We start from the raw sequence: 24141 nt of genomic DNA on the forward strand, positions 1-24141 counted from the left end.
TGGGACGTGGGTTGGGAAACCTACTCGACGAGTTGGAGGGACCAACTCGACGAGTTGGTCTGGGTTTGGGAAACCCTAAATCCGAGCTTTTGTACCCTATTTAAGCATCCTATTCCACACCTTTCAGCCTCATTTCTAGCCTCCATTGTCCAAATCCTAGATCTCGAACCCTAATGCTATAGTGAGCCATTTTTGAGTGTTCTTGTGAGTATTGAAGCTTGGGAAGGAAATAGAAGCTTGGGGGAATCAAGAAGAAGCTAGTAGATCCAGAAACACCTTGTCTTTTTCGTCATTTATGGGTGAGAAATTCTTCGCCTTGCTCAAGGGATAATTAGATCTTCTTAGCACCTTTTCTAGTGGGTTTTGGTCCAAGAAGCTTGATTCTTGGGATTTGGACGTCCCAAGTGTACATCTTTCCAGATCTAGAGCCATAGAGGGCTTTCATGGCATAAAGGTTTAAACTTTATGGCCATTAAAGCCCCATGCAAGCTATAAGTGGTTATTTTGGCCTTTTAAGCTCCAAAAGGCCATGCATGAAGGAAAAAGGTGGAAGTTTTACGTGTTTTGTAGTATCTAGAGTCTATATCTCAGTTTATATGCCTTGGTTTAGAGTTTTGATGATGTTTGGATCGAGATCTAAGTGTTAAAGGACTAGGGTTTAAGCTTAACCCATTATATAAGGCTACTAACGGGTAAAGCTGGAAACTTTACCCTTAAAAGGACATTTTCAGTGCATAGGAGAAGTGTGAAGCTTAGATCTGAAGGGTAGAGGCTTAATCCATTAAGAAGGCCCAAACAGACTGAGGAACTCGGCGAGTCCATGGAGGGACTCGATGAGTTGAGTTGGTTTGTCCCGATTTTGTAAAGGACGAACTCGACGAGTCTGTGAAGGGGATCGACAAGCTGGTTTGTGTTTTCACACATTTGAGTAGCAAGGGAACTCGGCGAATCAGGGGGATGACTCGACGAGCTGAGTCAAATCGGAGCGTTGACTTTGACCGTTGACTTTGACTTTGGCCAAGGTTGACCTAGTTTGACTTTTGAAGGCATTTGGATGAGAGTATGTGAGGGGTGGAATGGTCTTCTACCCCAGTGAGGACTTGTGGTTAAGTTATAAGAATCTCGTACTTATCTAATTTGTATGATGATCGGTAGCTCGGGGAGTCGAGAGATTAGCAGTTCGGGGATCTACCAGCTAGCAGCGAGAGATTTATTCGCGGGATTCTGAAGTCAGCTTGTGAGGTGAGTCTCCTCACTGTTTGCATGGGTCTACGGCCATAATGCCGGGCCATTTAGTTTATGCATGGTAGGAAGACCCGGGGGTTAGCCCTAGGCATTGTATGATAGTATGTTATTCCGGGCCAAGGTCCGATGTCGGGCGGTGCCCGAGGAAGGTTTATATGTATGTTATTCCAGACTAAGGTCCGATGTTGGGTGGTGCCCAAGGAATGTTTGCATGTTAGATTATACTTGTTTTCTGTGTGATACTTGTATGTGCCTGGTAGGGAGGTGAGTGTGGGCGAGGTCTCGTATCTCATCACTAACTGAGTATGGACGGGGTTCCATATCTCATTATTAGCAGCGTAGGGGAGGGGCCCGTGATAGGAGAGAAGTGAGTGTGGGCGGGGGCCTGTATCTCACTATCAGCAGGAGTGTGGACGGGATTCCATGACTCATCAGTAGCAGGACAGGGGCGGGGCCCAAGTTAGGTGAGGCCTTAGTACAGAAAATACATTTATAGTATGTTTGCTTTATGTACTAGCATGTTTATCTGATTATATGTGTATAGCGGGCGAGGCCCAGAGACAGGCGGGACCTAAGAGAAACAGATATGTATACCGAGCGGGGCTCGATGCCAGGCGGGGCCTGATGTCGGGAGGGGCCCGATGCCGGATAGATTCTGATGTCGGGCGGGGGACCAGTACATATGGTTATGTGTTTGGTATGTGGTAGTATGGGGAACTCACTAAGCTTCGTGCTTACGGTTTACAGTTTTGTTTTCAGGTTCTTCCAATTGCAGAGAGAAGAGCTCGGGATGACTACATTGCACACACCAAGATGTTTTAGCCTGGGATGTTTACTCTGATGGTTTGATACTCTGATAATAATGTTTTGAGATATTTGACTATGCTTTGATGAAATGATATGATAAGTATGGTTTTATTAATGATTTAAAAGTGAAATTTTTGGGACTGTATTTTTGGGATGTTACAGTTATTACTACATAACAATCAAAGGTATGTTTACTAACCCTAGTTAGGATTTTCAAAAATTATATAGATCTATTAGGGTTTTCCATTTGATGTTCAAAAGTTGTATGTTCAATTAGAGAAAACATAGATCCAAGAATTAGGGTTGCATGCACACATAGGAATTTGTTTGTTATGCTCAAAACCCATCAGTGGTATCAGAGCCTTGGCTTGTTTTTTATTGAATTTGATTGCAATTGTTTGAATTTGATCAATTGGGGTGTATGACAATTAAACCCTTTTGGACTTAGGTTTTTTCGAAATTGGGGTTTCTTAACCCTTGGTTTCGAATATCTGGAAAGGGTTTTAACCCTTTCCCTTGTCGTACAAGTTTCGAAATTAGGTTTCCTAAACCCTCTTGAATTTCGAAAATGGCAAGGATTGAAATCCTTGCCTTGCTCCCCAATATTTTCCTTTTTTCGAAAATTAGGGTTTTACAAGGGTTTCTTATTTTTGGTAATTATTTCCTTATTTGATTAACTAGATAATTATAAAATTTGAGGAATCCCTCCCATGATTTTCGAAATTTAGGGGAAGTGGATTAGGTTAAATTATTTTGATTAATTTAATTGGCTAATCCTTATCTGATTTAATAAATTAATTAAATGTTCAATTAAGATAATTATTAAATCATGTGGTTTAATATTAAATTTAAATTAAAGGTTTTAATTTTCAAAATTTAATAATTAAACCTAGTATTTTGAAATACTTAAAATACACCTTATACTATATGTAAAATTAAATGTTTAATATTTACTATATGTATAAGACAAGTCAGTCGAACCACTAGTATGCTTCATTCATGAAGTCAATCTACAAAGGGAGTTTAAGGAAGCGGCCTATAAAATGACCATCATTCGGTATCCACTCTTACCCACCGCTCTCTTGATTGGTGGAGGGTCGTTAGCCGAACGGGTTTGATAGGAAAAATAATTCTCATTAATAAGCATATCGAAATTATAAAGTAACTAAATTCTTTTATTAAAATTCTCAATCTTAATTACTTTAGAAAAAATGTGAATTTGATGCTAATCCATGAAATTGCACATTGCACTTTATAAATCGTTAGTGGAGCGTGTGTAGTTAACTGGCACACTAATATGGACTAATAAAGGGTGGCAATGGGGGTCTTGTAAATTATCATTGATTAATGGAGCGTGTGTGGCTAACCGGCACATTGATTAGATGATAAATGACGTCGAGAGTACCAATCTAATTTGCATGGTTATTCATATCTTGTTTGTGATCTTCGGTATCCCAGTCACAGATGGAAGAGCATAATCGAGATTAAACATGCCATTGAATAGTTCAATGAATCTCAAAAGATCTAGGAATTTCATTAAAAACCTAATTTATTCAAATTTCGTTTTTCGTGGTGAAATTGGTAAATCATCATTTACCTACCATTATTTATTTCACAGTTAGATTACGACATCCCTTTTTTAAGTTGTGAAATATCTAGTTGGATCCTAGCCTTAATATTTTATTTGGGTGTTATATGGAGGATTATTCCTATCTAACCTAAAACTAGTCTTTCTTCTCCTTCCGATGTCAACTCCCAACGATGCTTCTGGTTTCTCCTCCAACAACAACTTCTCGCTTTTGAACATCTGCTCAAGAGTTACTTTTGATGACACCAATTATAATGATTGGATGCGTAACATCAAAATGGATCTACGTTTCGAGGATAAAGAGTATGTGCTCGAAAAGGAACTTCTTGAGATTGATCAAACCAAAGCTACTGCCGCAGAACTAGCTGAGTATAGGAAGCAATACAATGATGCAACCAAAGTGGCATGCATCATGGTGGCTACTATGACTCCCGAGCTACAAAGGTTCTACAAGGATTACTGGCCATATGAGATTAAAAAGGACTTGGTGGAAAAGTACCACCAACGAGTTCGTCAAGAGAAGTATGAGGTAGTAAAGTCCCTCATCACTAGCAAGATGAAAGATGGAGAGTCTGTCAGTAGCCATGTGCAAAGAATGCAACGATACGTGGAGCGCTTGATAAAGCTCAATGTGAACTTTGATGAGGAAGTGGCTATTGATATAGTCTGGTACTCATTGCCCTGTTGTTATGATCAGTTTATCCTAACTTATCACCTGAACAACCAAGAGAACATAGTGGCTCAAATTCAGAACCTCCCGCGAACTAATGAAGCAGGAATGAAGGGAAATGGTGTTTCGTCCACCCCTTCTACTGCTCCTGTCTTGGCCATTGGGTAAGGAAAAGGGAAGAAGAGGAAAGGTCCTCCTAAACAGAATTGGAAGGGAAAGTCCCAAGTTGGGTCCTCAAGCAATGGACCCAAAGGAAAGTCCAGTTCTGATTCTCCCCCCGCCTCTGATCCTAAAGAGGCTACTTGCTTTTACTGCCACGAGAAAGGGCATTGGAAACGAAGGTGCCCTAAGTACTTGCAAGAAGTAAAGGATGGCAAAGGTGAAGCCAACCTCGGCACCTATTTACACTATCTTATCTAAAAACTCATCATATTCTCATTCTTGGGTCCTTGATACAGGATGTGGTTTTCACATTTGTTCTGATTTACAGGGACTAAGAAAAAGTGAGGATGTGGAGCATGGGAGAATGAACTTGATCATGGGAAATAGTAGATCGTCACATGTTACCAAGATTGGAGTTTATAACTTAGTGCTTAGTAGTGGGTTGTGTTTAGATTTGAATAATTGTTGCTACTCGTCAGAGGTGACACGAAACATCATTTCATTTCATGCTTTATACAGACAAGGTTTTAGATATTCTTTCAATAATGAGAATGGATCTATTTCTGCTTTTAAAAATGGTGTATTTTATTTTGAAGCTTTACCTTGTGATGGTGTGCATGAAACCGTGATGGTTGTAGACAATTTAGGTAATACTGTTTTACAAATTGATTCGTCTAATGGTTTAAACAAATCATGCTTGTGGCATTGTCGCCTTGGACATGTCAATAAGAAACGTGTCGCCCAACTCCTAAAGGATGGAGTGTTGGAATCATTTGACTTAAAGTCAGATGATACATGCGAATGTTGTTTACTTGGAAAGATGACAAAATCACCTTTCATTGGTTCTTATAAAAGAGGTGACGGATTTTTGGATCTCATACACACATATGTGTGGGCCCTTCAAATCCACCACTAGGGATGCAAATCGATTCTGTGTGACTTTTACTGATGATTATAGCAGATATGGCTATATCTACTTAATCAAGCATAACTCAGAAACCTTTGAAAAGTTCAAAGATTTCAAACAAGGAGTCGAGAATCAATTGGGCTGGAAGATCAAGATGCTCAGATCTGATAGAGGTGGTGAGCATCTTAGTATCGAATTCCACGACTACCTCAAGGAATGAGGAATAGTTTCACAATTAACACCTCCTAGGACACCACAACTTAATGGTGTTGCTGAGAGGCATAATCGAACCTTAGTCGACATGGTTCGTTCCATAATGATTCGAGCTTCACTTCCAATATCATTATGGGGGTATGTCTTAGAGACTGCTGCCCACATTCTTAATCTTGTCCCAACTAAGAAGATTGCCAAAACACCTCACGAGATATGGACAGGGAAGGTTCCATCATTAGCACATATTAAGGTTTGGGATTGTGAAGCTTTCGTTAGACGAGAGACTCACGACAAGTTTGAACCTCGAAGTAAGAGATGTATTTTCATCGGCTACCCACAAAAGTCATTTGGATACTTTTTCTGCAGACCTTGTGACAACGTGGTCTTTGTTGAATGAAGAGGAGTCTTTCGTTAAAGAGAGCTCATACCCAAAGAGGACAGTGGGAGTACTATTGATCTTGAAGAAATTCAAGAGTCAAACGATGAAGGAACCTCTGAAAATGTTATGGCTCAACCTGAAGAAGAAATTCCAGTTGAAACAATTGACGAGTTATTACCTCTTAGGCGTTTCAGTAGAGTTAGAATGTCACCTGAGTTTTATGTATTCCATATTACTACAGATGGTGATATGTTTATCAGTGATAGTACACTGGTAAATTTGTATGAGCCTTCTAACTACAAGGAAGCAAATGCGGGCCCTGAGTCTGCCAAGTGGAAAGAGGCAATGGACAGCGAGATCAAGTCCATGTATGACAACCAAGTTTGGAATTTGGTTGACAATGTACCAGGCCGTAAGACAGTTGGGTGCAAATGGATCTTCAAGAAGAAGACTGACATGGATGGAAAGGTGCTCACTTTCAAGGCTCGATTGGTTGCGAAGGGCTTTACTCAAACCCCATGGGTTGACTATGATGAGACCTTCTCACGAGTGGCTAAAATTAAATCTATTAGGGTGATGCTAGCCATAGCTGCATTTCATGACTATGATATTTGGCAGATGGATGTCAAAATCGCTTTACTTAATGGGAAGTTGGCTAAGGATGTTTACATTAATCATCCAGAGGGTTTTCTAGATGCTAAGTACCCCAATAGAGTGTGTAAGCTTGAGAAATCAATCTATGGATTGAAAAAAGTTTCTCACAGATGGAATCTTTGCTTTAACGAGAAAGTTAAAGAGTTTGGCATCTCTAGAAGTGAGATGAATCTTGTGTTTATGTCAAAGCTCGTGGGAGTATAGTAACCTTCATGGTATTGTATGTTGATGACATACTTCTCATAGGAAACGACATTCGAGCTTTGCAAGAAGTTAAGTCTTCTCTTGGAAAGTGTTTTTCTATGAAGGATCTGGGAGAGGCTGCCTATATTCTAGGGATAAGAATTTTGAGAAACACGAGTAAAAGACTAAATGGACTTAGTCAAAGTACGTATTTGGATAAAGTGTTAAAATGTTTTAGCATGGAGAATTCCAAGAAAGGAGAGTTGCCTATCTAGAGTAATACCAAACTGAGTAAGACTCAAAGTCCGAGTATTGATGTAGAGATAGCAGAAATGAGTCGAGTTTCATATGCTTCCACCATTGGATCGATCATGTATGCTATGACATGTACTCGCCATGATGTGGGTTTTGCCTTGAGCATGGTTAGTCGATATCAGGGAAAATCTGGGTAGAGCTCATTGGATAGCGGTCAAGAATATTCTTAAGTATATACGAAGGACTAAGGATTGGGTCCTTGTTCTTGGTGGCAGTAATAACTTAAGAGTAACTAGGTATACATACGCCATCTTTCAGACAGACAGAGACAACGTCCGTTCTGAATCTGGCTGGGTGTTTACCATTAATGGAGGAGCGATAACTTGGAAAACTTCCAAACAGGAGATTGTCGCTGATTCTACCTGTGAATCATAGTACATAGCAGCAAGCAAAGCATTGAAGGAGGCTATATGGTTGAAGAAATTCATCGGAGACCTTGGAGTTATGCCAGCCATAAAGGAGCCAACAGAGATTTTCTATGATAATGAAGGAGCGGTCGCCTTGACAAACGAACCAAGAGATCATGGCAGATCGAGACATATCGACAGAAAATATAATTTTATCAGACATAGAGTAGAAAAAGAAAACCTCATCATAAAGAGGGTATCATCAGAAGAGAATTTTGCAGATCCCCTCACAAAGGGTCTGAGTAAGCACGTTCAGCATGCAAAGAGCATTGGTCTAAAAGATGATGTTAGTTTTAGTGGTTAGATAAATATTTAGAAACTTGTAAAAAAGCAAATGTAATTGACTTTTGATGATTAAATAATAGAGAATTATTTATGAGTATTGTTTACTGTCATTTGTCAATTGTTTATTATTGTGCTTTATTTTGCATGTTTTACTTCCCGAATAATTGGATTATTTAAACATCCACAACCGATCGTACTTTTGGAAGTAAGTAATGAATCAAGACTGTCATGAATTGTATTGTAAATTGTCTAAAGAGTTTTAGACATAGTAATGGATTTGCTGAAATATTCATGTGTAACAATCGGAATGCAGGTATTTACCCTTTCTACCCCTGGAATAAAATTTCTTTTGCATGAAGGGTCCCTACATACGTTGGGCGTACATATGCATACGCTTAGCTTACTAAGGAGGAATGGACGCGGGCATGCACCACGTACGTGAGGGCGTACGTGGCTTAAGACCAAAACCCTAATTTTAGGGCAAGGACCCTATTTAAACACTCTTATGCGATTTGGACCTTACCCTAAGCAGCCTCCATTGCCTCTTATCATCCCAAAACCCTAGTTTTGCAAAAGAGTGTGATCCTTTAGCTTAAAAGTGTTTTAGGTGGCCATTTTAGTGGGTTTGCAAGAAGGAGAATGTGGTGGTCAAGTCTTGAACGTGGGTGAGCTTATAGATCCTACATCTACTTCATCTTGGGGAGCTCTTGGAGGTAAAAAGTCCAGACCTTGCTTATTCCTTTTGCTAGAATGAGTTAGGGCTAGTTATGAGTTCATTTTTGGTCCATGGATCCTCTTTTGTGAGTTTGAGCAACTCCAGGGGTTAAGGATGTTAGATCTAGGTCCCTTTGTCTGGTTAAACGCATAAAAATGCTAACTTGATGGTTGTTATGGCACCATGCAGGGGTTTAATATCTTAAAGAGAGTCTTAATGGATAAAATGAAGTGTTGGTTTCCTACATGGCATGCAAAGGCACAAAGTTGCCAACTTTATGCCCTAGGACCTCTATTATGACCAAGATCTAGAGTTGGAGAGAATGACTACATGATTTAATCACTTAATGGTCATTTGTGCAAACCGGCTTGTACGTTGGGCGTAATGATTTGTATGTTGCACGTACAGCCAAAGGATCCAATATGATAAGCGTACTGATGAGGTATGTTGGGCGTACGCTCCCCAGTGGAGTTTGGGCTTCGTTGGGCTTATGATCTATTTTGGGCCCTATTCAGCCTTGGGCCTGGACCCATTAAGAGTTATTGGGCCTTTGTACTTGTTTTGGACCATAGGTGGCATGGTTAGGCCTATTGGGCCTTGTGGCCCATTATTGTAATGGACCTTGGATGTTAGGCTCATTTAGGAAGAAAGGCTTTTGGGCCATATTGGAGGAATTTACACTTGGGATTTTGGGCCCTTGGCTAGGTATTGTCATAATCCTAATTAGGTTAATTTGTATATTTATACAGTGTGAGATTTTTGGATTGGTAGCCGAACAGCTATTGTTTTCAGCGAACCGAGGTGAGTCTCTTCCTGGTATTACGGGTAAAAGGCACCAAGGCCGGTCCATTGTTTGTTTATGCAAAATGTTAGTTGTTGTGTGTTATATGTTGTGATCGGGTTGAAACACACCCCAAGGCGGGGGCCCAATATGATATGTCGGGTTGAAATATACCCCAGGGCAGGGCCCACTGTGATATGTTGGGTTGAAATATACCCAGCACGAAGCCCCAGGGAAGGGGGGCATATTTGTATTGGGTTGGAAATGAACCCCAGGGATGGGCCCATTTGTATGATTAGTATGTGTTATTTTGGGAAACTCTCCAAGCTTTTGCTTATAATTTATTTGGGTGCTTTCAGGTACTTCTGGTACTAAGGGGAAGGGTCCGGCTTGATGGCGCAACATTCACTCTCCAGCATATTCTGCATATATTGTTATGGATACTCTGATATTTTGTCATGACTTGATGTAATGGATTTCTTTTTAAATGAATAATGAATGAAATTCCCATTTTTGAAAATGAAAATTTTTTCCTTGGTATTTCGGGTTTAACATCATGAGTACTTTTGAAATGGGGATTTAAGTATTGGATTAACCCACACTCAGAGAATTACTTCATGGAATTTATCACGCGTAATTCTGAGACGATAATATCTTATAATCTTTAAATGGAGATATATGAGTTGTTTTTTACAAGTTGGTTGTGCATTGATAATGCGTAAACGCATCAGTAACTTAATGTTATAAAACATATTGTTGTGCATGATTTGATGAGTAAATATTACAAGCATATTAGTCAAAGTTTATATGTTCCTTTTTCCATAACGGGAAAAACGATATTTTGGTCCCCTCGATGATTTGGTGTTGAGTTATAGTGTCGGGCCCAGCCAGGACTAAATTGATGTGTTCGATTAGTAGTTCTTGGTCATTACAAATAGGAAATCGGGAAACAAAATATTGGACAGTGAGATTGATTCTGTTCTATGTCGTTTTTCCACATGATATCTTGCAGAACGGATGATTATATGATCAATTATCTTAGTACACATAACTAACTAGGTCAGAGTTTGTCAGCGGCTTTGAGAGCTACAATTTGCTAATCAGTTTTTGAAGTTATACTGACAATTATAGTTATTAGAATTATCCAAGTGGGAGACTGTTGGATTAGGTGTCTAAGCCATAACTACAATTGGTATATATTTGAATTGATAATAACACAGTCCATTTAGGTTGCCCTCATAACTAGCAACTAGACAGGATGACTTTTGGAGAGAGGTTCAATTTATTATTTGATTAATAAATTGAAATAAATGATTTATTAATTTATTATGGAAATAATATATTAATTAGAAATCATATTATTTAATTAATAATTAATCAGAAACTAATTGGAATTAATTTTGGGATTAATTGAATTAATTAGAAGTGCAGGGGTTGTTTGGAAATTTATTGATAATTGAGGAAAGAGGCTCTAGAACCTCCCTAGAAAGGGTTGGACGAAACTTCTAGGAAGGCCCTGGAATTTTCGTCCAAGGGCTCCTGGATGGGGATTCTTGGGTTGCTTGGTCCTTAAGCTAAAGAATTAGGGTTTCCTCCTAAAGCCCTAGCTTTGGCTCTAAGCTACCTCACTATATAAGGAGCCTTACTCCTTCTCATTTTCGATCATCTGAAACCCTAGAAGGATAGCCGAAAATTTCAAGCCTCCTCCTCTTCTCTCCTCTCTCATCCTCTTGCTTATTTTGGGTGTGATCTACTAGAGGCATGACATTTGTGACACTTGCTCTCAAGGTTGAAGAAGACTTGGATTTTCATTGTTATTACTACATAACAATCAAAGGTATGTTTACTAACCCTAGTTATGATTTTCGAAAATTATAGAGATCTATTAGGGATTTTCATTTGATGTTCAAAAGTTGTATGTTCAATAGAGAAAACATAGATCCAAGAATTAGGGTTGCATGCACACATAGGAATTTGTTTGTTATGCTCAAAACTCATCAGTTTGGTTGATGCTTTAATTAATATAAAAACAAAAAAATTTGGTTCTGGTTTTGAGACGTTACACATATGTTATATTAACTCACTATCTTTTTTCTTTATTTGACATCCAATTTGAGTCTCACGTCGATTCAAGGATCAAAACATACTTCAACTTTAGGTTTATATAAGAAGACTTGAGGTGGTCGTTGCTATTGATCCATCCAACAGAAACAAAAATTAGTTCCAACAAGATTTTAGGTATTTTCATGTTGCCCCATGTTTAGGAATAATTTTTTGTTGCAATAGGGTAAGAAGGAATTTTTCCTTACCAATTTTTGTTGGAATATGATAAGCGGGAAAGTTTCCCTCTTCTTAGAGTGATGAAAATTTTATAGAAACTAAACTTTGTTGCTATAGATTTAATTTTTCTATTTTTTAATTAATTTTTTTAAAATAATATTATTAATGAGATGAAAATTTATAGATATGAAAAGTGTTTTTTGCACCTAACCCTAAAGATCAACTCCTTTACCTTTATTCACTTGCACCCAAACTAAAATCAGAAGGAGACACTGGGGGAGCAAGTCGAAGACAACATCGCCGATCAACTATCTCATGCGAACAAAGAACTGTCGGCGATGAAGCATCTTTGATATGTATTTATCCCTTTTCTTCGACATGCTTTTCTTTCAACCTTTCTTCCCTTACACCTATATGACAATCAGGAAGGAGAGACCGGCAACCAAGGCAAAGGTAGCATTGTCGGCGAAAAAGCATCTCGGATAAGTATTCTTCCCTCTTCTCCTAACTGCTTTTCTTTCAACCTTGTTTCACCGATTTGTTTGTATTCATGCTACTGAAATGTCATAGCTTCTAATGCCATGATTTCTAGCGTAAACTTTCCATTTGATGTTCAGGATTTCAATTTCAAGCAAATCAACTTATAAGTTTTGGTACATCACTTCTAACTATACATACAAAGCAACTCATGGTGAAAAATATGTTGGTACATAAGTTCTAGTACAAAGAGTGTTTGGTTTTAGCAACTGATTGCATAAAACTGTCATATGTTTTATAAATGCATATACATAGATGATAACTTTAGCTTTGGTGCCACAATACATGGATTTGGTTTTAGCTTTTAGCCATTTGCACTTTCATATAGTGGTCACTGAGTTTTGGTAGAGTATTAGAATTTGATTCACTAATATATTTTTTTATATGTATATATATAAAATTGATCTTAAAATGTGTGTTATATTTGTTGAAATATGTTATTTTTCTTCTTATCGTATGAACGCTGATGTAATTGTTAAGATAATGTTGAAAATTTTATTATTCATTATCTCAACTACCAACCGTGGATGCAATTCAATGATCCAATACTAGGATTTCATCAATTTCGAGAAACAAATGACCATGAAAATACTAGCGATGAGGAGCAATTTGACAATATAGACATTGCATGATTTTGTTTTCTTAATACATTGAACGGTTTGTATCAAATTGGATGTTAACTATAGTGTTAGCTTTGGATTTAATAGATAATATTATGTTTTAGTATAAAATCTGGAAATATAATTAAAATGTTTTGGTACAAAATCCGGAAATCTAAATAAAAGTATTTTTGTACAAAATTTTGAAAAAGATTCCTAATATTTTTAAAATAAATTTAAAAAAATTTGTTTGTTCCGGGAAGTATTAAAATAGCGAAAAATAAATAAGCTATAGAAACAAAAGTTTTGTTTCTAAAAGGGGGCGGGACCTATAGCATCGAGCCTATAGCAACAACACTCACAGTAACAAAATTTTGTTTCTACGGTCTTTAGGAACAAAATCAATACATTTAGAAACAAAAAAAATTGTTTCTACAAGTGACTTTTCTTGTAATTCTGAACCCATCGTCGTTTGAATATTTCCTCCTCAAAGGAACCTCAAGTTTTTGTATGTGCATATATTTTTTTAAATTTGTTGTTTAATTACAAGATAAGCGAATAAGAAAAGGTTAAAGTATGTGGGTATTCAGGAAAACCAACCAGACATACTCAAAGAACCTGTGGGAATTGGATGAAATGGTAAAGACAATCGTGCTTGAATGGTTGAATTTGGAGAATTACTTGGAAGGCCACTTGAAATAAAAATACATAAATCTGTAGAAAATTCTTATTATTTTGGGAAAATTAACGATTCAGTCCTAAGTACCTACCAAGTATATCAAAAAAGGAAAAAAGTCAGTAATTTTTTGGACTTTTCTAAAAACCCATTTTTTCCAAATCCTGATTCGACACAGAAGATGAAAGCTTCATTCACAAAAGGTAGAAGTGATGTTAAGAACATCAACCATTGGCCTGAAGGAAAAGGAAAACAAGATCAATCACGAAAGTATTCTCAAGAGCAAATAAAAAATGCTTATGAGAAGTACTTGAATGATTCAATAAATGGAAGTACTTCATCTCAGGAGTCTACACCAACAGTACGAAAGTGGAACGAAATTTCAAAGAAGAAAATTGATGCCTCTAAGAAAAAGGATGAAAAAGTTAAAATCAAAGTTGAACATTCCCCATTGCATGATTATATTTTGATGCCTAAAGCAAGTGAAATGGACTTAATTGACAATTTCAAATCAAAAGTTCGTAAATGGGTTTTAGGTTCTTCATTGAACAGTGTGTTTCAAACTAATGTCCAAGGACCCAAAAGGTCTTTGGGACCTAAATTCTTCTAACTGATTGCAGGTACTATATGACGAGCAATATGATGAAAAGTGGTACATCGATAGTGGATGCTCGCGTCACTTGACTAGGAGGAAAGAAAATTTGATAGATTTTCGAAAGTTGGAAAATGTTGGAGTTGTCAAGTTTGGAAACAACCAAAAATGTAAAGTCAAAGGTTATGGAAAGGTGACGAACGGGAAATTCACTGTGAATCGATTCACTTATGTTGAAGGTTTAAAGCACAATCTGATTAGTGTTTCGCAACTAGTTGTTGGAACAGGAAATCTGGTTTTTTCTTTTTTTTTATGATGAAGGAAGTATTATCTCCAACAAGGAAACATACGAGATCCTGCTGAAGTCAAAACGAAAGGGAGACATATTCACTCTTGACATGAAACCAATTGTGGGCATTCCCTCGGTGTGTTTTCTATCGAAAGCATCTTCGGATCTAAGTTGGTTATGGCATAAAATTCTTTCTCATCTCAACTTAAAAAACTTAAACAAACGTGTTCTTGATGATCTTGTTCGTGGTTTACCTGTTTTGAAATTTGACAATGATTTGTTGTGTGTTGCATTTGAACAGGGAAAACAACATCGTCAGGGTCATCTGATCATAATTGATTAAAAATCATTAAACCTTTGGAATTTCTTCACATTGACTTGTGTGGACCTTCGATTGTTGAGTCTCTCAATTAGAATAAATACATACTAGTTATTGTTGATGATTTTTTTAAGGTTTACTTGAGTTTTCTTTCTTCAACAGAAGTCTAAAAATGCTCAAGTGATGATTGATTTTATCAAGAACATTGAATTGAGCTTAAAAATGAAAGTTTGAAAGATAAAGAACGACAATGGAAAGGAGTTCAAAAATCGAATTTTGGATTCATTTTTTACTGGACTAGGCATATCTCATAATTTCTCGTCCCCATACACACCGCAACAAAATGGTGTTGTCGAAAGGAGGAATCGTTCCTTGTGTGAAGCGGCGAGAACGATGCTCACTTATGCAAACTTGCCACAATACTTTTCGGCAGAGGGGTTTCGACTACTTGCTTTACGCAAAATCGTTCTTTCATTCATCGTCGTTTTAACATAACACCTTATGAAATTATAAAGAAAAGGAAACCTAATGTTAAATTTTTCCATGTTTTTGGATGCAGATGTTTCATCATGAATCTCAGGGATAATCTTTCCAATTTTCAGTCAAAAGTTGATGAATGAATTTTCTTGGGATATTCTCAAAATTCTGTAGCCTATATGGTGTTAAACAAGCGAACAAGGAAGCTAGAAGAAACTTTCAGTCTCACATTTGATGATCACTTTCATATAGTGGTCATTGAGTTTTGGTAGAGTATTAGAATTTAATTCACCAATCTGTTTTTTTATATATATAAAATTGATCTTAAAATGTGTGTTATATTTGTTGAAATATTTTATTTTTCTTCTTATCGTATGAATGTCTGATGTAATTGTTAAGATAATGTTGAAAATTTTATTATTCATTATCCCAACTACCAACCGTCGATGCAATTCAATGATCCAATACTAGGATTTCATCAATTTCGAGAAACAAATGACCAAGAAAATACTAGCGATGAGGAGTAATTTGACAATTTAGACATTGCATGATTTTGTTTTCTTAATACATTGAACGGTTTGTATCAAATTGGATGTTAACTTTTGTGTTAGCTTTGGATTTAATAGATAATATTATGTTTTAGTATAAAATCTGGAAATATAATTAAAATATTTTGGTACAAAATCCGGAAATCTAAATAAAAATATTTTTGTACAAAATTTTGAAAAAGATTTCAAATATTTTTGAAATAAATTTAAAAAAATTTGTTTGTTCCAGGAAGTATTAAAATAATGAAAAATAAATAATCTATAGAAACAAAAGTTTTGTTTTTAAAAGGAGGCGGGACCTATAGCATCGAGCCTATAGCAACAAAACACTCACAATAACAAAATTTTGTTTCTACGGTCTATAGGAACAAAATCAATACATTTAGAAACGAAAAAAATTGTTTCTACAAGTGACTTTTCTTGTAATTCTGAACCCATCGTCGTTTGAATATTTCTTCATAAAAGGAACCTCAAGTTTTTGTATGTGCATATATATATTTTATAAATTTATAGTTTAAATACAAAATAAGCGAATAAGAAAAGGTTAAAGTATGCGGGTATTCAGGAAACCAACCAGACATACTAGAAGAGCGTGTGGGAATTGGATGAAATGGTAAAGACAATGGTGCTTGAATGGTTGAATTTTGAGAATTACTTGGAAGGCCACTTGAAATAATATATATATATATATATATATATATATATATATATATATATATATATATATATATATATATATATATATACACACAAAGTACATAAAAATACTTAAAAATACCTATAAATACATAAAAAAATATGTTTATAAATTTAAAAAATATAAACATACATAAAACTGTATATAAAAAACTTAAAAAATACATAAATATGTAAAAAAAATATAAAAATATGTAAAAATACATATAAATATTTAAAAATACATTTATATATTATATACAAATTTTAAAGAAATCTATAGAAAAAAAAATTATTATTTTGAAAAAATTAATGATCCAGTCCTAAGTACCTACCACGTACGCGAACATATCAAAAAATGCATAAATAAAAGAATTAACAGGTTTTTTAGAATTTTCTATTAAAAAAATTAAAATTTATTGTTAATTTTTCTACAAATTATTATTGATTCAAAAAGCTTTAGCAATCTCAAAAGTATATATAGCCGTGTAATAGAAAAACATTGACCCGGAAAACTTTAACAATCTAAAATGTAAAGCCGACAAAGAGTGAAAGAAATAAGGATGGTTCTTTAATACATCATTCTACCTTTTCACTTATAATTGTTTCAACCTGTCTTATTTTCTTCTTCTGTAATATTTCTTTGATCGCCCTATAATCTCTTACATGGAAGAGTTTGATCACCTCAAAATTCAGCTGAAGGACATAACAGAAGCCACCGACAACTTTAGTGCAAGCAAGCGAATTGGAAAGGGTGGGTTTGGAGTCGTGTACAATGGGGAGTTATCTCTCCCGGAGGGACGAACTACGGTTGCTTTTAAGCGCTTAGATCGCAGACTAGGTCAAGGGAATATAGAGTTTTGGAAGGAGATCATTACGCTTTCCAAATATAGACATGAAAATCTGGTCCCTCTTATGCATTTTTGCATTGAGGGTGATGAAAGGATCCTTGTGTACGAGTATGCATCTCGTGGGAGCCTCGATCGCTATCTAAACCAAATTAGTGTCACATGGAGCCAACGTTTGAAGATATGTATTGGCGCTGCACGTGCACTAAACTTTCTTCATGATCCCATGGAGACACAACAAAGAGTTCTTCATCGAGACATCAAAAGTTCAAACATCCTTCTAGATGAGAAATGGACAGCTAAAGTTTCTGATTTTGGCTTGTCAAAACTTGGCCCTGCTAACCAACCACAAACGTATCTTTTCTCCAATGCTGTTGGTACGCCTGGGTATTGTGATCCGTTGTATTTGGAAACGGGATTTTTATCAAAAGAATCTGACGTCTACTCTTTTGGAGTGGTGTTGTTTGAAGTAATGTGTGGGAAGTTATGTTACGAGTACTCTAATGATAAGATAACAATTTTAGTGCCTAAATGGAAAAAATGTTATGAAGAGAAGAGATTAGATGAGATTATCTTCCATGGTCTAAAAGAAGAAATGGGATCGAGTTCTTTGGAGTCCTTTTCTTCCGTCGCATATAAATGTCTTGAGAAAGCTTCTGAGAAACGACCAACGACGGCTGAAATAGTGAAAGAACTTGAGTTTGCACTTAAACAACAAGTAAGTGTTCTATCTAGTTCGATTTCTTCCAAGTTTAGATTTATTGTTCAAGATTGTTCTTGAAATATAATATTTATACAGGAGGTTTTTGAAGATCTCGGAAAGAAATTGGACTTTGAAGAAATGATCAGGATTGCTCATCTTGCAGTAGCTCCTCTATCTTACAAATCTCAAAGTCAACTTTACACGCTTTTCTTGAAAGGATTCCTTGTTGACGATGGCAAAACAGTAAACCAATAATATGCTTCCACTTTGAATAACGAAAATATTTGAACTTTACTTTATTATTTATTCACAACAGTTTTTTAAAATTGAATTGTTTTGTTGGGCAGTGGATATCAATAAATAACAGTGGAGAAGTTGTCGAAATGATATGTTCAAAAACGTGTATCTCTGAACACCAACTGCAACCTTATGCCACAAAAGATTCGAGGTTAGTAAATATGCTTATTAGCTACTGGTTTCCCTTCTCTTTTGTTTTAATAAATTATATAAAGAAAATATTTATGAAAAGTACGTTTTTTCTCATCTCCTATATATGTTCTCACATTTAAGTTTTTTGTCGGTAATTATATATAAAAACATCACTTTATTTTTCTGCTTTTTTTTTTCTTTTAGTTGATCAATTATTAAAATAAATTTATATTAGTCCTCTTCAACTTTTATGGAAGACGGAGTTTTCTAAGCCACATACCTTTCCTATTTCTTATTCTGAATACATATAGATTTATCTCTTCAACGTTGACTAGGTACCCTTTACTTTAAGATATTTCTCAATACTTAATATATAGGTGCTTTTGTTTTTTAAAATTTAAAAATCCTTACAGTCTTTTCTATATCTTTAAAATAAGATGTGAACCAAAAGATTTATGTAAAAAAATGGTTTATTTTTTAAAATGTGCAATCTTCATAAATAATATTAAATCATATTAATTATAATTAAATTATTGATTTAATTTAATTTCTACTATATAGTTTCCATTGGGTCTTTATTAAGCTACTGATTAGCTTGGTGTTCGTAACCTATTTTAGAATGTAATTCTTGTTTGTAATATACAGTAGTTGTTATCATATCCATATATAGGCATATATTTACTCTCCACCCATTAACAGAATTATATATTTTACATTGTTTCTGTGAAATTAATCCGACAATTTAAGTTATTTTTATACAAGTGTTAACATTTAAATTAACCAAAGACAAAAGCCTCCATTATTCTCAATAATGAAATGCATGAATGAGTGAAATGTTATAATTTAGACAAAACTTCAAAAATGGTCTCTGTGGTTTTTGAAAATATCAAGTTTAATCCCTAAGTTCAAAAAACCTCACAGATGGTCCTTGTGGTTTCAAAACTTTTAACATTTGGTCCTTCCGGCTCACTCCGTTACCATTTAGCCGTTAAGTAAGGGGTATTTTTGTCATTTCACTACCCAGAGACTATTTTTGAAGATTTGCCTTATTTAAAAAAAAGAAAAAAAATATAATTATTTAATATTAATGGGTCCCACCTCTCTCTCTCTCTCTCTCTCTCTCTCTCTCTTACACAAACGCACACACATACACACACAAGACCACAGAAGCTTCACCTCTCAACATTTACTCCTCTGCTACTTCTCTACTTCTCTCATCTCTGTGTGTGTGTGTGTGTGTGAAGGTTTTACGTATTGATCCACATAAAAAGGTCGTGTTTATAAAAAAGGTGTTCATAGGTGATGTACGATTGATTTCATGGGTTTAGAGTAAAGGGTGTCAAATCAAATGGGAAAGCTTCATCAAAACAACTTGGGATCAATTGTTCTAGACCATCACCCCACCACCGCTGGAGTTGGTGGTGGGAATTTCAAGTTTTGGTCGTCATGTCGTCGTAGAATCATTGCTACAATGAGATGCGGTGGAGGCAGGTATCGCCACCACGAAACTGTTATGTCTCCGGTGATGGAGAAGCCGAAGGAGGAGAGTAAGAGATCCGAATACAGATCTGATGTGATTAAGAGCTATAACAACTGTAAGAGTTACAAGTCTGACAAGCTTTCAGAGTTGTTGAGGATGTCGGAGTTGTAGGAGGAGGAGGAGGAAGCGGTGAAGAAGAAGGTGGAAGTGTTGGAGGAGTTAAAGCGGGTAGTGAAGGGGTTACAGTGCGGCAGAGATTTCAATTGTGAAGAGCTTAAGCCTAACCCAATTATTTACAAAATAGAAGCATTTATGCATTTCTCTTATTAACAAAAGCTTGTTTGTTAATCTCCTCAATTTCATACCTTCATCCCTGCACATTCCCCTGTTATCTGTTGGATTTCATATACTAAGGTATGGATGAATCATTTTGCATTCATTCATTATAAATTATCAACCGAGCTACGCACATAAAGTGTTCGATAAAATAACAGAACCAAAACATTGCCCTGTTCCACCAGCTTTTCCTTTGTTATATCCAACTTCATTCCACACCACTATTATACTTGACACTAAACCAGTGTATAGTGTTGATCTGGGAATTATAACCATTATACTTAGGAAAGGAGAAAAGAACGACCATAGTGTTCATCACCTATCGAATCTGTATTCATAATAAAAAGGGCCCATGGAAATCTGTTTCAGATCAAATAAAAGAATGGAATTCGGCGGCGATTTAAAGAAAGGGGTGGAAGAATGGTGATGGTAGTAAGAAGTAGGAACGGTGGGGGGGGGGGAGAGAGAGAGAGAGAGAGAGAGAGAGAGAGAGAGAGAGAGAGAACGGGGTGGGACCCATTAATATTAAATAATTATATTTTTTTTCTTTTTTTTTAAATAAGGAAAATCTTCAAAAATAGTCCCTGGGTAGTGAAATGACAAAAATACCCCTTACTTAACGGCTAAATGGTAACAGAGTGAGCCGGAAGGACCAAATGTTAAAAGTTTTGAAACCACAGGGACCATCTGTGAGGTTTTTTGAACTTAGGGATTAAACTTGATATTTTCGAAAACCACAGGGACCATTTTTGAAGTTTTGTCTATAATTTAATACATGTGATTGTGATGTTTGCAGGTTTTTGAATGTCTTATTGTGCACAATAAACAATAATTTCAAAGTGAATGTGAGCACCCAATTTTTGTTACCGGATATTACATACAGCGTGAACCTTGTCTTCAAACATTTTGGTATAGATAATGGGACATATGTACCCTTCAAATACAAATTAGACGAGGAGAGAGACTATCGAAATTCATGTCTTGCACAGGTAAGAGATGATGGATGGCTAATGATGGAACTATATCAATTTACAAGCAACTGTAAGGAACATAATGTTAGGATCGAATTTATGCGTCCGTTTCGTATTGCTTCCTCATTCTTTATGTACATACTTGAAGGCATTGAATTTCATCCTGTAAAATATGAAACTTAACCAATAAATTTATTGTGAATAGATTTTTAGGTATTATTTTGAGCTTTAAATTTCATATTTTTCAAAAATATAGTGTTAACAACTTACAACTTAAATCTTTTTTTAGCATAAATGTCACCCATTTACTTTGGGAGCTTATTTTTTTCAAGGATTTTTTAATACATCAAATGTTTGAACATTATGCCTCTCAACCCATTTTAATTTTAATTTGAGGATGATGCTAAAAATAACCCTTTAGAGTTTTTATTACCTTGCATTCTCGTCCAAAACTTTTTCTCTTTTTCTTGAGAGGTGTTATTGGGTTTAGTTTATTGGTTTTCAGTGTATTGGGTTTTCTAACATCTCTAAATTAACCATACCCAAACCAAATAAGGTTAGGTTTAATCAGTTTTTTATCATTCGGTTTCGGAATGTCATATTAGCCCATCAAACTTATCGTGTTTGTTTTAAAAGGTCACTAAACTACTTTTTTTTTTTGCACATTAAAGGGATAAACTCTCATTTCCCTGTTTTAAAATACATTTATGTTACCTGAAACCGGGTTGAGTTGAAAGGTAATATACATGCCACGAAGGAAAATGTCGGTGCTAGGTCATTTAATGAAATGGCCATGCGTAGTACATTTATATTAATTTGTTTTAAATAAAACGATTACGTTCTACACTCCCCTCCCCCCTCATTGGAGAAACCCATCCTCCTCATTTCCAAGGTGTGTTCATCAACAAACCTTTTTGTTATTCTGATGGTGTTCATCTTGTGTTCGACACCATCGATTTTGTTGGTATGTCATATAATGAGTTTGTGGGTTTTCTTAAACGATTCACACAAGAGAAGTGTGAGAAACTTTATTATTGTCAACCTGATTTATAAATCCGAGAAGGTTTAACCTTGATTTCTAACGAACTTCAATATCAAGAATTTATAGACATTGCTTATCGATGTGGAGTACAACTGCCTTTTACATGGACCATTTTGGTACTACTATGCACGTAACTAAGGAAAATGAAAATGAAGATAATTGTTCTGTGAAGTCAAATATGTCAATCGAAGGGGAAGAAGGTATTGACCTAACTGACTTCACGAGTCTACAACAGAGCAACATGGAAGGAGTAACCAATGAAGGAGTAAGTCAGGAAAATGGAAATGAGGATGCCACAGAAGGTGATGCAAAAGATGATGAAGATGAGAATGTCCCAGATGTGAAAGGAAAATCAATGTTTAATGAAGACATATCTTGGAAGAAGCAGTTGCCAATTCTAGGTATGAGGTTCACCAACCCTAAACAATTGAAATTCATGCTTTGTAATTATGTTGTAGCAAATGGGTATCAATTGTACTTTGAAAAAAAATACAGTAAAAGGTTATTGGTTAAGTGTTGCGATGGTGAATGCATAGTTAGGCTCTGGGCGTCACGGATGAGTGAGGAGCACTCTTTCCAAATCAAGTCACTTATCAATGACCATAATTGTGCAAGAAATTTTAAGTTAGGGTCAATTGTTAATTATAGATGGATTGGTAGTCATTTCACCAGGGAAGTTCTTGAGAATCAAAAATTCAATGTTAGGATGCGAAAAGTGGATGTAAAGACTAAATTTAGCGTAGAGGTTAGTATGGAACAATGTAGGAGAGCTAAGCAAAATGCAGTGTCACTTGTCATATTAGCCCATCAAACTTATCATGTTTGTTTTAAAAGGTCACTAAACTATTTTTTTTTTTTTGCACATTAAAGGGATAAACTCTCATTTCCCTGTTTTAAGATACCCTTATGTTACCTGAAACCGGGTTGAGTTGAAAGGTAATATACATGCCACGAAGGAAAATGTCGGTGCTAGGTCATTTAATGAAATGGCCATGTGTAGTACATTTATATTAATTTGTTTTAAATAAATCGATTACGTTCTACACTCCCCTCCCCCTCATTGAAGAAACCCCTCCTCCTCATTTCCAAGGTGTGTTCATCAACAAACCTTTTTGCTATTCTGATGGTGTTCATCGTGTGTTTGACAACATCGATTTTGTTGGTATGTCATATAATGAGTTTGTGGGTTTTCTTAAACGATTCACACAAGAGAAGTGTGAGAAACTTTATTATTGTCAACCTGATTTACAAATCCGATAAGGTTTAACCTTGATTTCTAATGAACTTCAATATCAAGAATTTATAAACATTGCTTATCGATGTGGAGTACAACTGCCTTTTACATGGACCATTTTGGTACTACTGTGCACGTAACTAAGGAAAATGAAAATGAAGATAATTGTTCTGTGAAGTCAAACATGTCAATCGAAGGGGAAGAAGGTATTGACCTAACTGACTTCATGAGTCCACAACAGAGCAACATGGAAGGAGTAACCAATGAAGGAGTAAGTCAGGAAAATGGAAATGAGGATGCCACAGAAGGTGATGCAAAAGATGATGAAGATGAGAATGTCCCAGATGTGAAAGGAAAATCAATGTTTAATGAAGACATATCTTGGAAGAAGTAGTTGCCAATTCTAGGTATGAGGTTCACCAACCCTAAACAATTGAAATCCATGCTTTGTAATTATGTTGTAGCAAATGGGTATTAATTGTACTTTGAAAAAAAATTACAGTAAAAGGTTATTGGTTAAGTGTTGCGATGGTGAATGCATATTTAGGCTATGGGCGTCACGGATGAGTGAGGAGCACTCATTCCAAATCAAGTCACTTATCAATGACCATAATTGTGCAAGAAATTTTAAGTTAGGGTCAATTGTTAATTATAGATGGATTGGTAGTCATTTCACCAGGGAAGTTCTTGAGAATCAAAAATTCAATGTTAGGATGCTAAAAGTGGATGTAAAGACTAAATTTAGCGTAGAGGTTAGTATGGAACAATGTAGGAGAGCTAAGCAACATGCAGTGT

General features: G+C 35.8%; 2 protein-coding genes across 3 annotated transcripts; both read left to right on the plus strand.

The window, feature by feature from the left end:
• Window positions 1-3797: 3797 nt before the first annotated feature.
• LOC145122103 (uncharacterized) lies at window positions 3798-4478 on the plus strand. Its single transcript, XM_079057763.1, has one exon. It carries the CDS (start codon window positions 3798-3800, stop codon window positions 4476-4478), a length of 681 nt encoding a protein of 226 aa, XP_078913889.1.
• A 12346-nt stretch (window positions 4479-16824) lies between these two features.
• On the plus strand, window positions 16825-21303 carry LOC145121112 (putative receptor-like protein kinase At5g18500). 2 transcript variants are annotated; one of them, XM_079056895.1, is made up of 4 exons: window positions 16825-17869; window positions 17951-18097; window positions 18202-18302; window positions 20896-21303. In XM_079056895.1, exons 1-4 carry the CDS (start codon window positions 16970-16972, stop codon window positions 21251-21253), a joined length of 1506 nt encoding a protein of 501 aa, XP_078913021.1. In that variant the 5' UTR covers window positions 16825-16969; the 3' UTR covers window positions 21254-21303. The 2 variants fall into 2 exon arrangements, with proteins under 2 accessions (XP_078913021.1, XP_078913022.1); XM_079056896.1 differs by having other exon boundaries at window positions 21015-21086.
• Window positions 21304-24141: the final 2838 nt, after the last annotated feature.

Source organism: Lactuca virosa, chromosome 6, assembly GCF_052849685.1.
Source record: "Lactuca virosa cultivar CGN04683 chromosome 6, Lactuca_virosa_CGN04683_v6, whole genome shotgun sequence".
Taxonomy (NCBI): domain Eukaryota; kingdom Viridiplantae; phylum Streptophyta; class Magnoliopsida; order Asterales; family Asteraceae; genus Lactuca; species Lactuca virosa.